The sequence below is a fragment of the Venturia canescens genome, chromosome 6 (assembly GCF_019457755.1).
Source record: "Venturia canescens isolate UGA chromosome 6, ASM1945775v1, whole genome shotgun sequence".
NCBI lineage: Eukaryota > Metazoa > Arthropoda > Insecta > Hymenoptera > Ichneumonidae > Venturia > Venturia canescens.
The window spans coordinates 4,953,090-4,969,670 of record NC_057426.1 but is presented as its reverse complement, the minus strand read 5'-3'; the positions used below and the strand labels follow the sequence as shown (position 1 = coordinate 4,969,670).

The window sequence follows — 16,581 nt, the reverse complement described above, 5'->3', positions numbered from 1 at the left end:
GACGTAGAAAGAACTTCATTTTTATGTTCTCATACTTAGAAAATTCGTTTTATTATGGATTGTTAATCGAACTTTGTTTTCCATTATTTGCATATTATCAGTACAAGTCAATTCGATGGTAATTGAATATTATATTCCCAGTATCTGGATAGTCCAGTTCACCGACAGAGCAAGAAAGGACAAACGTTGGAACGAAAATTCGAAAATGAAAGGAGTTTTCACTGCATATTTTGTTGCACTGTTCAGCTGCGTGTGGCTACAAGCTAATGGCGTGGCAGAGTCTCGACAAAGTAAGAAAACAATGAAATGGATAATCTTCATTTATTGTTAAGATAAATTCGAAACAATTAGCAAAATATTTCGTCTCACGATAAATCATCGACTGATGAAAATATTCTACTCATTTTCAAATATTACAGTATTAAAAAAATCACTGAAACGAATTTTCACAGTATCCGAGATGACCGATCAAGGCGATACCCCTTTCGAAGATAATAGTGACGTTAACCGTATCCCTGACCTTTCCTGTTACCAGGAGTCCTGCAGCTACGGCAAGGGTGGATGTGAATATAAATACAACCGCACGTAAGTTGCATACGCCTCCACGAGGTAGAAATTATTTATAGTTGCAATCTTCACAATCAGGCGATAAATCAGTATTTATTTCATACTACACGTGCTAAAAACTGTCGAATGAGTTCAAACTATTTGGAAGATGCATGAAAAAGCTAATGCCTCTGAAATTTAAATGAATTGCACTTGTGCATCTATCGAATTCATCAATATAAAACTGACACTTTGCGACTGCACTTGATATTCTTGCAGATGCGAGATGGAAGAACCACGATGTATCGAAGGTGCGGCTGGATACGAAAAAGGAGATCCGTCAGAGCCGTTTCCAGCATGTTGTCCTACGGTTATTTGTAGAGATGGATTACACCTTCAAAACCGCGAATCGGATTATTCAGAGAAAGTATATGTACCACCACCACTAATCGTTGTATTCAAAGCCTTGGCGAGAGCCTCGGGCCGGCAGACAAGAGGGCTGTCAATGTACTTGTCCTGAGACTCTACCGAGTCTCTTGATAGTCTCGGGAGAGCCTTGAACCAGTAGACGACAGAGCTGTCAATGTACTTGTCCCGAGACTCTAACGAGTCTTTTGATAAGTTAATGTGTAACTAAGAGTATATTCTTCAGGGTCTAATGAAATGTAAAAATCTGTTTAATAACCGGTGGTGTCTTTTGAAATTTCTACCTGTCAGTGTACTTCCCTTCCCAAAATTACTGGGTCAGCGAGATCCATGTAGAGTCGCGGTGGAACTGGAGACAGGTAAAATTATAAAAGAGAGAAAAATCTCAAAATTTGTTTCTGTTATAATGAGAAAACGACAGCAGCTAAGAGAATTTTGCAAGGTCACGTGTTTTTTTTATTATCTTTTTTCTTACGTGATCGTAACCATTTACTCTAAGAGCTCTACGGACTTACGGATACCAAAGATATTAATACTCAGTTTTTTCGATGGATTAAAAATTTCTGCTTCCATCGAACATTTTTTAAATTTAATACTTTTTCCGATAATATTTTCTCTCTATATTCATGAGGTTATAAAGATCGCAAATATGAAAACGAAAGTATTTCGATTGATAATCTGGTATTTGAAACGGCTGCAATCAATTGAGAGATTTTTCACTGGTTGATGTCGGGCTTGAATTACTCAATGAGCAGAGGTCTCTAGAGCTTTCAATCACCGAACATTTTGTGTGTGCTTTTTTTTTGACCAATTCTTGAGGAGATTTGATGTAGCGGTGAGTAAAATTTTCACATGGTTGGCTTTCTCCGGAGTCGAATTTAGGTATGAGATGAGTTTTACGTTCGCAACTAAAAGCACGAATTCGGTAAGAAATATTTTACATACCTCACTCCGTGGATATAGCGTCATTCGTAAGAGGAAAAAATTGAGAATAGCGAGAGAAAAATAAGGCTGAAGTAAGTCGTAGTATGAATGTTTTTCAGAGGCTTTTGTACGCATGAATAGTCAGTGTTGTCTCTTTGGGCCTTCATATCTACGTGTGCGTATCTAACGCGTCGCGCCTACTGCGTTGCTGATTGTAATTTCATATTTTCCTTATTTTCTTCTTCATATTTCCTCCACTTAAAAAAAACCACAAGCATGGATACTTGATGCTGGTACGAATTTAACATATATTTTAGGAAATTGCGCAGTTCAGTGAATAGAAAAATTGTACGGATTTGGTTCTGCCAACATTTGATGCGTTTAATTGACCCCGATGAATACTTTCATCGCGAAATAAATACTATTTTAAAAAAATGAAGTTGAGCTTTCCATGGTGAAAAATGTTGAAAATGATTTGAAAATCTTAATCGTCTTCCTGGGAGACGAAATGAAAGTCCTTCTGCTGGCATTGGGATTTTCAATTTCCAGTATTATGAAAAACACGAGAAAAATTATGCTTGGTAAAATTTTGATAATTTGAGCGGTTCTGTTTTGAAATAGCTCTCGATTGACTTTCACAGTTGTCACGTTAATTTTATTCTATCCGCCTTTTTACACAAAATATTCATCGTTATAAAGTTATATTACGTGATGCTGAGTAGTCGTATTCGGATTACCATTGCTCCTGCCTTCATATAATTCGTAGATAAAATATATCTAACCTCGACACGAGGAAGCATGCGCCTAGAAATCGTCTCAATTGCGCTGCCGATCGTTCGCATTCGCGAATATCACGCTTTATAGCTGCTTTGCATACAAGTGTTGCCTATTTTCGAATAGTATTAACTTCTGACAAAACTCGATTTAATTCACGAGTGAGTGTGCTCCCAACAGCAACTTATCTCCATATTCGTCACGTTTATCTGATTCTATGTGCATGTTTATTCATTAATATTTCTCTAATAGAATTTTTTCCGGCTGGGATCAAATAATCGAAATCGTCTTATCATTGGTTGAGCATTCCCACTATTTTCAAATGAAATAAATTTGTCAACACAGATATGCGGAAAAATGTGAATACCAAAATTTTGGAATGTTGCGAACTGTATAAAAGCAGCTTCTCTCGGTCGGAACAAGTCATAAGCAGTCATCAAACCGATTCGAAAGGGCGACAACTGGAGTTCCCAAAACCGGCGAGTCGAAAAATATTACAAAGATCGCGGATACGAAAGCTGAAGTACTTTGTTTTTAAATGTGGTATTTAAAACGGTAAAGATATGAAAATTGCGAATTTACACTTTACCTTGGTGAAAAGCTATTGAGAAATTTTTTAGTGACTGTTGATGTTCACTGTACAATTTGATGAAAAATCTTCAATTTTATGTTCTCATACTTTGAGAATTCTTTTTATTATCGACTGCTATAATCGGACTTTGTTTTTCATTATAGTCCAGTTTACTGATAGAGCAAAGAAGAATCAACATTTATTCGTTGGAACGAAAATTCGAAAATGAAAGGAGTTTTCATTGCATATTTTGTCGCACTGCTCAGCTGCGTGTGGCTACAAGCTAATGGCGTGGCGGAGTCTCGAGAAAGTAAGGAAACAATGAAATGGATAATCTTCGTTTATTGTCAAGATGAATTCGAAACAATTAGCAACATATTTCGTGTCACGATAATAAATCATCGACTGATGAAAATATTCTACCCATTTTCAAATATTACAGTATTAAAAAAATTACTGAAACGAAATTTCACAGTATCCGAGATGATCTATCAAGGCGATACCCCCTCCCAAGATATTAGCGACGCTAACCGTATACCTGACCCCTCCTGTTACCAGGAGTCCTGCAGCTACGGCGAGGATGGATGTGAACATAAATACAAGCGCACGTAAGTTGCATACGCCACCACGAGGTAGAAATTAGTTGCAAGCTTCAAAATCAGGCGATAAATCAGTATTTATTTCATATTGAACGTGCTAAAAACTATCGAATGAGTTCAAACTATCTCGAACATGTATGAAAAAACTAATGTTTCCGAGATTTAAATGAATAGCACCTATTGAATTCAATATAAAACTGACACTTTGCGACTGCACTTAATATTCTTGCAGATGCGAGATGGAAGAACCACGATGTATCGAGGGTCCGGCTGGATATAAAAAAGGCGATCCATCAAAGTCGTTTCCAGCATGTTGTCCTAAGGTTATTTGTAATGACGCACCTCGTTTGTCCTGGACGAGACTATAATCGTCAGGTTCACATAAAATGTAGCACTATCTTACTGTGAAGATCATGCCTATTAACCAGCAGCGGTGTTTTTTTAAATTTTCTATCTATAAGTGTACTTCCTTTCCCAGACTTGCTAGATCAGCGAGATTTATGAAGAGATGCGGTAGGACTAACAGTAAGAGAATTTTGCGAGGTTACGTTTATTTTTCATTAATTTTTTCTTATGATCGTAACCATTAAGAGCTTTGCAGACTTACTTAAAAATTTGTGAATCTTTCAGACACTTTTTCGATATTTACATTTTTTTTACGACTGAATTTTCGTTATAAGCCCATGAGGCTATAAAGATCGCGAATGTGATAGATTACTGACGTTTTGAACGCCAAAAAACATGCTATAAAAAATTTGTAATGATACAAAATTTAGTCCAGATTTCACAAAAAGCTGTGTAATAAATGAAACTTCCAGCGAATACAAATTATAATCCGCTTCCGTCACACTCTATTATGGATAACTTTAAATTAGAAATTGGCAAATTACGAATTGGAGAAGTCCATAAGTCTCGGTGTATGCATTTGCTTCTGTCAACACATTTGACGTTTAATAAATTGATCCCAATGAATAATTTCATCACAAAATATTATTTCCAACATAAAACCAAATTCAGCTCTTTATGGTGATTTTTTACGATATTTACCAAGGTTTTTCTAACCGTCTCATTCGCGTGATATTTATTATCGAGGTTTAATTATCGAGAAATGGTCAATCTCAAACCGTTTGGATTCGTTTCTCCGTGGTGTCGAATAATCGAGAAAAGCCTAACCGAATGCCGAGTCTCCACATTCACTTCCCTTCTCAAAACTGTGCTTCGAGAATCGATACAAAGTTCAGCGAAAATAATCCTGTCTTCTGCCGTCCCCCAATAATGTTAGGATTTCAAAGCAGCCGCGGAACGAGAAATTCACGCAATTTTAAATATCTTGGACCAACAGTTAGCCACACGTAGAACGCCTAAGCGTTCCGCAACACTTCGTGATGTCGTGTTCAACCCTTTCATTGTTATTATCTTAATACGATAGCACACTCCACGTGGTGAGGTCTAGTACCGTCTGACCCGTTCTCTGTTTAACGAGATTAGCATAATGCCGCGAAGCCCTTCTCATCGTCAAATACCCCAAGAGCTCTGCGTGTACTTGTACGATGTACCAGAGCGCATACACCTGCCCTCACACCCTCTCCATTTCTATGCGCAAGCTGCATGTTCACATGGACATGCGCACAGATATGCGTGGACATATACGTACATGGAATGGGACTTTTTGTCACGTCAACCGAACCAGACAAAGTCGAGACGTGAAATTGATCGATTATCCAAGCGCACCAAAGCCTTATACCAGATTTCATAACACGCTCTCCACTTTTCGAATTAACTACCATTCCCATCTCGATTATTATTTTGAGATATTATGGTAGTACCCCATTTAATCCTCTGAATCACACTGTGACGTACAGTTTTCCAATACTTTTTTGTAGTTTTTTAATCGTTTTATCAATCGAATTGAATTATTTGGTATTGACTTCCTCATTTTTTGATTCTGCAACATTCGCAAGGGTGCTTATACAATCCAGAGTCTTAAAGAGCATTACTCAACTGTTTACTCTAACTGTAAATAACCGCACGTAGGAGAATAGTCAGAGTTCGTCCAGTTGGACGAAAAGAATGTTCTCAGCAAATTTTGTTAAACCACGGTTACGCTTTCCCCCTCTTGCGTGTGCATGTATTTGTCTTATTGCTGAAATGACGATCGTTCCTTGGCAACGATCCTTTGTAATATGTCCTTTATAATAAACAAGATCAGAGACACAGACGACGTCAAACCTCAAGCAATCTTATTGTATTTCTGCCATAGAATAAACCGCCCCATATACTTTTTAAAAACTAGTTTGACGACTATTTATTTCGCCCACTTCGTAAGACTGTGACAGAAATGTGAAGTACAGTTACTTGTCAAAAATCATTAACAATGCGTTTCCACAATTAAGATAATTCAGTCTGAAGTATGAAATTTTTCTGCAAGCTCCTCTCAATCACTGCCTCTGAAACTGACTTTTTTTGACGTCAAATCGTATCGAAGTTTCTCGTTACTCGCAATCGAAAGTACAAACGTATGTTTGCACATGCAGACACAAAACTGCCGAGAATAGGTTGAACTTTGCAGAAAATAGGATCTTTTTATGCCCCGCAGCAAGGTGGCTGGTATACCTGATTGAAAAACTGTAGATGCCGCAATTTGGTGAGCCACGAAAAAAAAGCTGCGGCTTCTTCTCGCCATCCCTGCCCCTCCCCCGGCATTCGCGACTTATGCATTACGATATGAAGTGACTGTAAAAGCAGTGTGCTGAAAGGATCTCTCTCGCGGATGGTTCTGTCAAGCATTGGACGACGGAATACAAAAATAAAAAAAATAAAAATAAAAATAATAAAAAAAAGAAGTAACTCAAGTTTGAATTAAAAGCTATTCAATTACACAAAAGCCCGGCGTATCTGCCTTCTTGTCGGTTCGGCTTTTCTCCATCCATTCATTCCATATTCTCTCTTTCTCAACCTCCTTTTTGCTCTTTCTCTATTCCTCTTTTTCGTATTTTTATTCTTTAACGTTTTTTTGCGACGCGAGCGCTGTAGTTCTTGAAATTGCGGTCGTGCCACTCTCGTTCAGGGCCCTCGAGGCTCGCACAAACCTATTTCGACCCTCGTCGGCGATTTAGTAGTGCTAGAAACCGGGGAAGAGAGAGATGTACCTGGCAAGTTCGTTTCGAGCGTTATACTGGCCTCATTTACTTACTTCAAGACTTTACGATGTTGAGTGGAAAAGAGCCATCTTATTTGGTGGCCCGCGTATTCCGTTTCTTCCGAAACGAATGGCCAACTTTGCTCTCCCGTCTCCGACTAATTAGGTAAATAGTTCAAGCCAATCGCAACCGCACTCAACGCCTTTCTTCGCCATCTTATGCCTGTCCTAATTCCACGACCCGAAATTCCTCAACCCTCTTGGGCTCCTCGTTGCTGTACTTCAACTCCTGAGGACACCGATTTACTCATCCCGATAGCCCGCGCTGTCTAGATACCTGGTTTCGATAATCACCGAGTTTCCTCTCGTGCTGTGCCCAAGGAAATGGAAAAGAGAAACACCGCAGCGGGGGGATCATGCGCGTCGAGTGACGCGGGAGTTAAATTTGTGGGCTGAAAATCAGAGAGGGTAGAAAACTGGAGGGCGCGATTGATGCCAACCCTTCAAATGAGTTGGGAGCTGGAAAAATATTCATCAAACATACACCGCTGGTGTGAGGTTCGAGAGTTTTTTTTCCCTTTGCTTTTACTCCAACCAAAGAAGCTGCTTCGTTCCAAATGACAATGCTTCCGAGAGAAGGTTCTGGGGAAAACGAGCTGTCACTGACCGCGGCACAACTCTCCGTAAATAATTATCATCGTTTCGTCAAAGATCCAAATACGTTTTTCGACGGTGTAACAGAATTGGGGTTTTTCGTTGGAGATCCTAAACGATCGAGGTAAACTCGGAATGCGATTCTCAGTGACCCTGGCATCTCGTATATCGACAAATTCAGAACTGATGTAGTGCCCAGTCTTAGTGGGAGCAGAAAAATTAACGGTCGCGGTATGTAGTGATTCGACGGGGTTTGCTCGTGAAACGGTTGGACCGAAAACCAAGCACATTTGGAGTTAGCATTTTATGATTTTGGTAGCAGAATAGAACTTGAACTTAGCTTATACGATTTTTTCCATCAATCAAACTTATCATCACAAAAGCCAAAAAAACACGTATTTTGTTTCAACGAAGAAAAGCGTTCGATTCAATTTCATCATCGAATCGTTGGATTCCCTACTCTGAAAACCGTCCGTGAATACCAGCACTGAGAAGGACTTTTTGCTCGAAGTTGTCCCTACGAATGGCCTTTCCAAACTCCCTACATGAAAAGGATCCACCACCTTCTCGCTGCATCTCACACTAGACTGCATGCTTTGCCCCGTCGCCCACTTCTGCGTCTATTCAGATAAGTCGAATTTGATTTTCAGTCAATGCGAACACATTTGGGATTGATGGGGCTGCTTTAAGAATCTCAGACTTTACTCCATTCATGGACATTACTGCGATTTTCAATCTGAATTTCAACGAGTCCCTCATGCTTTTTGTAACATTCCGGAAATTTTCCCAAGGCTGCTTGAATATCGAGGCGTCTTGCCTCCAACTTTTTCGACCTTTGCTTCCTATGAGATTGTATTCATGCTGACGAATAAAATAGGTACAGTAGGCTCCGGCGAATTTAGCTATAAAATTTGTCAAGAATAATAACGTAGAAAGCAAAGTTGCTGAGGCTATAAAAACCTACGATTCTAGCGACGAAAATCTGCAAAAAGGTTCATCACTCGAATTAATTCTCATGCAGTATTTTTAGAGTCTACGATTCTCGATACGCGAAGTATGCGCAGCATTAGCGATGATCAAGATAGAAATGTAACTAACACTCATTTGAAAACTATTTGCCCCGAGCAAGTGAACTTATAAATCGTTGTTCTAGTTCCCTGAGCACAGACGAAGGATCGTGCATGAGAACGCTATCACACGTAATATTGGAAGCGTTCCAAGTATTCCGCAAATTCAGATGGCATCTTTGCACTCCTCGTCTCGATGTGAACCTTATTTTCCATATTTCTTAATTGTCCCACCATTGCACAGGAAACGGAAGAATTTCTTAATGAATTGCTCGGAATAATTGTGAAATTCTTCCTGCCCAACGGGCCAAAGTGATAAAGAAGTGGAAAAAATGTAAAGACAGATGCGAGCTGTCGAAGCTCCCTCAGAAGCTCATTCTTTCCCACTCATCGAGAGATCGTTCATCTTTAAAAGTCCAACTACGATCCAGCATAATTCGATACGTACCGCAGGTTCTGCTGCTACATGCAGCAACGTACTTAAAACGTTATCCGGCTGGCGCATATGTGGAAAAGAACATGCCTATACGTATAATGATAGCGACGATGAGAGGGGATCCGCCGCGGCTCGGACCCGGCGGCTATCGCAGCTCACCACTTGAGACGGCTGTTAGCGTGTTGACTTAAGTGCCTACGAGAATTAACAAGACCAGCCAGACTTGCCAATCTGCGTGCGTGTGCGTGCGTGTAAATCGCCATATTTTTGTTTTATTAAGCCCAGCCCGACGAGCTTTTTTCCTTTTTGGCTCGAGTTTAAGCAGGATCAACAAAAATTTTGTGCAATTATGTTATGCACTTGAACGAATCAGCAATTTTTAGGAATCATTGGGGCAAAAACTCGCTACTGCAGAAAAAATGCTCGTGAAAAATGAAACTTCAAGATAAATCATGCGACGACGGTCCGTCGCAGTTGGGCACGAATTTTTTGAATCATCGCGGTATACTGACGATCAATACTCCGATGTATGGAAATGTGGTGTGCATGAGAGAATGGATTACGGTTGAGCGGATACCCCGGGGATGGGGGATGATTTCCGATATGCAGTTTCTATGACACGCGTAGATAATCGAAACGAGAATTTAGTATCAATTCGATATTGCGTTGAACGCTAAATGGCATTCGAATTTCTGAAATCTCAGAGTATGAAAATCAGCTTTCATTCGGTGTTTAGCTTCGGACTCGCACGCATTTGAATTTATGTGAACTCGCAATCGGATCCCGATTCAAAAGCGCTAATGCGAGCGAGTTTGAATCGGTGTTGAAAAAATTGGATTCGCGCACGCTTCGTTTCTCCTTGTCTGCGCACTGAGGCTGAACCGGGGCATATTTTCAATTTAGACGAAGAATAAAGTTCAGTTTGCAAGTGTGCAAGATGATATAGGAAAGTATTAACAGAAAAATGCTACGGGGACACTGTTGTTTCGTTGAAAATTTGATAAAATTGATAGCAAATAGTTCGATCCGCAATTTTTAGTGCTCTATCACGTTTTGGCTTTCCCATCTCCTCCTTTTGTTAGCTCAACGGGGTAAAAGGTCACGGGAGAATCGAAAAGAGACTCTCTCTCGTGTATGATGACGTAGAATATAACCGTTGAGCCAAAACGATTCTCGATAGCCGTAGAGTTCGGCTGGAATGGAGTTTCCCATGTGCCTCGAAATATAGCAGGATATGGAGAATCTTCGATAGACACGGGAGAGGGAATAATGCAGAAAAGGGTGGGCGCTGTGGCAGGGCGTGTGCGGTTCAGGGAATAGATTTTTGGGACGAGAGCTCAACGTTTTTCCGAGCAAAGTATACGTGTATAGTGTCTTGGAAAGCCAACATGCTGCATCAAGGATGGTGGCAACTGTACTTTGTAAAATAGCGGAAGGGCTGAGTCGGAGAAGGGGTCAAGAGAGAAGGGCTGCTGCGTCTGGCGTCGCGGCTGTTAGCTCGAGCAAGAGCCCACATGAGGGTGGTGAACAGCGAACCGTAGCGCACAGCGCGCCAGAAAAAGAGAGAAAGAGCTTTAGGAGGTAGAGAAATAGTTGGGCTGTCCGGTTACCGATGTTCCCTCCGGGACCCGTCAAACATACGGGAACGGCGACAGCGAGCCAGCAGCTTTTCTGTACTGACAGAGCTCGCGACCGTTTGCGAGCGCGCCGGGCTCCCTGCCTCTTTGCTCCCTCGAGGCCGAGTGATAAAAACATGGACCAGTCAGCATCCGACAACGAAGTTTCCCCCTTTACGCCACACGTACTTTTCATTCTCATCTCGATCTCTTTCTCAGGCTCTCCCTGCACTTTTCTCCGACTTGCTCTTCTCTCTCTCTCTCTCTCTCTCTCCGCGTACTCTCGAGCCTTTTACCTTTTTCGACGGAGCAATGTGTGCTGGATCCGAGAGCTGCCTGATTCATCCTGGACCGCTGCGAAAACCATTTCACCAACTACTACAAACCTATGAAGATTCATACATACAGCGATGCCTTTTTATATATCTCCGGATAAATATATATAGTTGTTCTCTCCATGTGCGGCTACAGACTCGTAAAATTCTCTCTCGAGAGGGACGATCCTCCACCGAGGATGCCCACCTCACTAAACCTCCTGCACATATATGTGCTTCAAGAAACCACGCACTCATATAAAAATCTTCCAGCTACCGAAAAAAGCGAGCCCTTGGGATTGTGCGCGCGAGTGACAGAAACACCACAACAGCTTATAAGAAGTAGAAGAAGCGCGAAATTGCGAATGATATTATCCTGGAAACGAGCCTCCAGCTGCTACACTTTTTTCCTCTTTTCTTTCGGCTTCGGAAAGCAGGGCATATAGCAATCATTATTCAATTAAGGATTATACGAAAAAAGAAACGTTACCACGATTTATTTTCGGTAGCAAGTTTCCTAATAAAATAGAATGGAAAAATGGAAGTGCTCTTTTTCTGTGATTTCACGATGGTTCCTCTTGACCAAGAAAATGAAAGTTTTAACGAAATGTCGTAAAAAATTTTATCGTGTTTGTCTACCAGCGTTGAACTTTGGCAACAAAATCTCGTTTCGTTAGACCAAAGTATAATGGATTCGACCGTTTCTTTTTGTTCAACGAACCAAATCATTTGCCATCCCAAAAAAATATCACTCATTCCATTATATCGTTGTCCAGCTAAATGGAATTTTGTTCGATAGACAACATATTTTTCCCAGTGATATTTCCTTTTGCCATAATTACGCTTATTGTTACCTCCACGTTTCTAATCCACTTTCCGTACACTTAATCCTGTGCCTAGTTTCGAGATCCTCGTGTAACCCATGCGGTTGAGGAAAGTCATTTCCATTAAACTTCATAACGTAATCGTGTAGTGAACTTTCGTTGTGAAAAACTTTTGGACTCCGATCTAGAGCACAGTGCAAGTTTTTAGTTGACGTCGCGGTGAGGACGAGGCCTCAGGGGCGCGTTAGCACGAAAAGATGCAATAACTTGCGTAACCTCGATTCTTGCAAGCCCGATGCCCGGGCGTTGAGTAACGAACGGAAATAATTTATGAAAATCGAATATTCGAATGGAGCCTGAAGACGAGGAGCCGAAATTGGCGCTTCCCCATGACCACATCCATCTCTGAAATCTTATTAGATGACGAGAAAGCTGCAAACAAAAAACTCGTTTTGACGAGTCTCACAACATAATAAAGATGAAGGTGATAAGTATTGGCAGGATAAATTGAAACGAATGAGCGTGAGTACTCCTTAATTCGATGATCCCTTGACAAATGGTCAACTTTATCGAGAAGCACAACTTTCTAATCGATGCAGAAACACGCTTTTCTCTCAGGGCTCTTCGCTCGCACTGGAGTGCGATGCACTTGCGCAAAAAGCCTGTGATTGATCGATCATGTTTTCGCGCTCTTCCTTCGCTTCTTTACTCACTCCCTTGTTCTCCTACCAAAGATGGGTACGTATACGGAGAGCTGGTGTATTCACGTAGAGGAGGAAGAACGACGCTTTCGTATAATAGCGAAAGGATTGAGGAAGTGCGCAGTGTAGAGCCCGGATTCGTTCGACCTTCTATTTCTCAAGGTGCATATATATACATATCGACGGAATCCACGTATATATTCGTATGCATAATGTACACGATGGGAATACATTATCACGATCTTGGGCGTTACTAGAGGAACTTTTGAGAAAGAAAAATACTGGCGGACACGAAGATCGGAAAAAGAGCGGGGGGCGAAAAGATTTTCTTTTGTTTTTCTCGTTTTGTCTCAGAGTTTCGTCTCAGGTATAGCCGAATATCCCCTCGATATTCAGCTCACTAATCGGGAAAGCAAATCTTGAGATCGGCTAACACTCGAAGACCCTCCGGAGGAGCGACACAACGAGCGAGAGTGTCGAACGAAAAGATTACCCTCTGGAATTTATTGCTCAGGCTGTCCCTCGCGCCTGCGATTCTTTTATTTATGTACAGCATCGAGAGCTTGTTCTCGAGCCTCGCTTCGAAAAGGGGCTTCCCTCGCGAAATTAAGTGCGACAACTTTGCCATTGGTAATGCAAAATAATTAAATTTTCGATTGAAATATTTCCTCTCATAGAAGAGCATGATTAAACTTGTAAGGCCGATCCGTTCTTACAAAGCGGAATGAAAAGATGAATAATTAGAATCAAAAGAAAGTCAGGGAGGGAGAGAGAAGGAGATCGAACCGAAATGGGTAGGAAAATTAGCAAAGAATGAAAGTATAAGACTGGAGGAAAAAAAACGAACGTGATTATTCCCAGACACTCGATGAACAAAAAACTCGTCTCGACTGTTATTCTATTCCTCCATCCTTTCGTTCCTTCCCTTGAGCGCCTCCTTTTTCCTTTTCTCTTTTATCGTCGTCTCTTGTTCCTCTGAACAAAAAGAAGCCGAGAGTAGAAACATTTTAATGACAGAAGAAGATGAAGCGCGAGATATTTTGCTACTTCATAGTTTACGCCAGCGAAAGAAAGACTTTCCTGCGATTCACTGCGGACGGGCTTCATTCGATTGGCGTCTCTCCCGCGCGCGATCACTCCCTCGAATTTGTATTTTCCGATAGGCATAAACGAAACGACAGACAGACCAGCCGATATCTCGTTATTCGTGTTCACGTTCGAACGAACGATTAATACTGTGGAACTTTGTGGAACGTTTGGCGATATTGCTGTATGATCGCGACGAGGAAGGGAGCGAGGGAGGACATGAGAATGGTCCGATATCTGAAATCGATACAAACGGATCTCTCGCTTATTTCCTCGTAGACGGGAAAAATTATGTTCTGCAGTATCAGTCAATGCAGTTGATGACGTGAAAGGTCTCGGTCTCGTAAAAGGTAAAGGTTTCGAGGGACGAGAACTTTATTTTCTCGTTATCAATATCATCTCAAATTGTTTCACTCTCAAAAACGCAGATCGAAATTTACCATTTCAACCGATAAAATTTCAAATTACAAAAGCTCTTTGATACTCTGCGCACTTTCGAAAAGTCTCTTGATGCATTAGCTAAGAAGACTTTTCGATGCGAATAAACGAGCTGCTGCCAGGCTCGAATATACCGAGAACCCGGAGCAATGAAAGCCAGCTGAAATTCGTTCAGAGGGAAAAGCGTCACCGCGATGAAACGGGGTTCGTCCTGTTCGGTGTCCTGCTTCGATTATGATCCGCTCTCGTCGAAAACGCCCCCAGGGCTGCGTATCGGTAGCGGTAGTGAAGCGCGCATGGATCGCCACCATCCGCGGAATTCCGAAAGGGGCAAGGGGACCGCTGAGTTCGCTCGGTGATAATGGTGACAGGGGAATGACGAAGGAAAATAACAACGTTTCGCAGCCACAGCGATGGACTGTGCAGAGAAATGATTTCTAGGATGATATTGCAGGATTTATCACACTTTGAGAAGATACTAAAGCGCAAAGGAGATTCTCAAACAAATACGGAAGGTCGAAACCACACGGTTGGGAGCGAAATGCAACATTTGTGGGAATCGGAGCACAAACACCTGCGAATATCCAAGTAACACTTGCTCGCTATCTTTGGGACGTTTTGATCTGGGCCGAAACCGCTACTGCCGCACTGACGACCGGATAACGCGTGGTTAATGCCCTTGGGTTATTCTGACCCGGTCCGAAACCGCTATTGCCACTGTTCACCCTGAAAAAGCTTCCCCGGTAGTTTGGACCCAACTGTGGTAACCGAGAAGCTTTGGGTTGCGAGCATCGAAATTATCAAACGTTGAAATTCATCGAGTAATTGTGAACTTCCCCTCGCTCGTTAGCTCTGCTGAATCATGAAGGTTTTCAAGTTTTTTTATCCCTCGAAAAAGTCGTGCAAAATTACGTCACGCTGCTGCCGAGACTGTAACGAGTCTGCCGACGTAACGGGGACTGTGAAAAAGTTACAATTTTCGACAATTTTTCCAAAATAGATGGCAAAATAATTTGTTTTTTGGAGAAAATACTGAACATGAATTTTGCATGGGGGAGGAGAAAAGACAGAACAGAATTGTGCAGAATTAGTTGTTGATTCACGATGAAAATTGCCTGACGTTAGGGCGTCGATGTATTTTTTTACTTCCTACCAATTCACTTTTTTTCCCCATAACTTGAATAATGCAGTGTATAAGCGGATTCCTATTAATTGAATTATTATCCTCCCATAAAAACACGTAGCCAGCCGGGCTCGCTCGACATGGGACGTCCATAAGCCGATTACTCCGGAGTTGTATTTTTTTTCCAAATATAACTCCGTTTTGAAAAGAAAAAGTTTCGTTTTTTCCCTGCATTGTTAGTCCTGCGAGTATAAAAAAAAATGTATAAAAAATTTTCATCCCACGATTCATTGCACAGTAGCTGTTATATTTGCTTGATTATTTTGTGAGATCGTGAAAAAACGTTGTTACATTAGCTCACTCCAATGAAACCCAAAAAATGAATATTTTTCTTAACATTTGTGTTCTCATTGATCATTTTCCAAAGTTTCTCCTTTGCTAAATATGATTGTATCGCGACGTACATAGTTTGCCACAGTCGATAATGTGCACTCTAGACAAACGGTCATCCACAGAATAGTCTATTGCCGCATTGTATCTGTTCCTTTCGTCCTTGAACCATTGATGGGCTATTCCCGATGTGAATATCCGAAGGTATCAATAGCTCAAAGTCAAATGGGCATAGCGATCGGGTCTATGAGCTAAGACTCGAGGTCGTTTTGGCACGGGGCCATCGATATTATCCGAGGAATGACTGATCGAGGCTTGTTCCGAATGCAGCAGGAGCAGCGAGGAGAGCGGCGTTGGGGCTGGTGTATATAGAAGAGAATCCAAAGTTTTGATAAAGGGCGGTGGTCGAGGGGCTCGGTCTTTCGGCCAACTACGAGCACCTTCTCAATTAGATTGTATGGGTCCATTCGTACACGAATAGAGTGAGGAGGAAAAGTACAGGGGGCGTATATGGTGACGGAGGGAAGAGGGTGTGCGGCGACGTCGACGAAAACGTCGGCTGCAAAGTACACGGACGGGCAGAGACGGAGAGGGCTAAGTATATAGGTGGAAGGTAGAGACAGTAGGTCCGGTAGAAGGTGCATCAACGGGGCACAACGGTACGGGACCGAATACCCCAGCGACGAGGACGGGAGAGCGAGCGGGCGAAAACTTGACTCTTCCTCTTGCTTTCGTTCTCCCACCCGTTTGAAGCTCCTCTCTCTCAGACTCGTTGGAAGAGTTCTCCGGCGCACGCGCGTCACGTGGGTGTATCGTCGTAGTCCACCCTTACTTGAGCCATATCTAGCAGCCGCGGAGCATCCCCACTCCTTTTCGACTCCGTTTACCACCCTCGGCCCGTCGAGCACGCTCCCCACCATCGAGAGGAAATTCAGTCACCGGTACGATACGCG

The 16,581-nt window shown here is 41.9% G+C and overlaps 1 protein-coding gene across 1 annotated transcript; it reads left to right on the top strand.

Moving 5' to 3' along the window:
• The first annotated feature begins 3,462 nt into the window (after window positions 1-3,462).
• LOC122412289 (uncharacterized) lies at window positions 3,463-4,347 on the top strand. Its single transcript, XM_043421739.1, has 3 exons — window positions 3,463-3,551; window positions 3,717-3,849; window positions 4,073-4,347. Exons 1-3 carry the CDS (start codon window positions 3,467-3,469, stop codon window positions 4,206-4,208), a joined length of 354 nt encoding a protein of 117 aa, XP_043277674.1. The 5' UTR covers window positions 3,463-3,466; the 3' UTR covers window positions 4,209-4,347.
• Window positions 4,348-16,581: the final 12,234 nt, after the last annotated feature.

Bases quoted from the DNA above. Each gene is read 5' to 3' on its own strand.
- LOC122412289 (XM_043421739.1), top strand. From the start codon at position 3,467: ATGAAAGGAGTTTTCATTGCATATTTTGTCGCACTGCTCAGCTGCGTG. The intron at 3,552-3,716 runs GTAAGGAAACAA...GAAATTTCACAG, and splicing joins CGTGGCGGAGTCTCGAGAAA to TATCCGAGATGATCTATCAA. The intron at 3,850-4,072 runs GTAAGTTGCATA...ATATTCTTGCAG, and splicing joins GAACATAAATACAAGCGCAC to ATGCGAGATGGAAGAACCAC.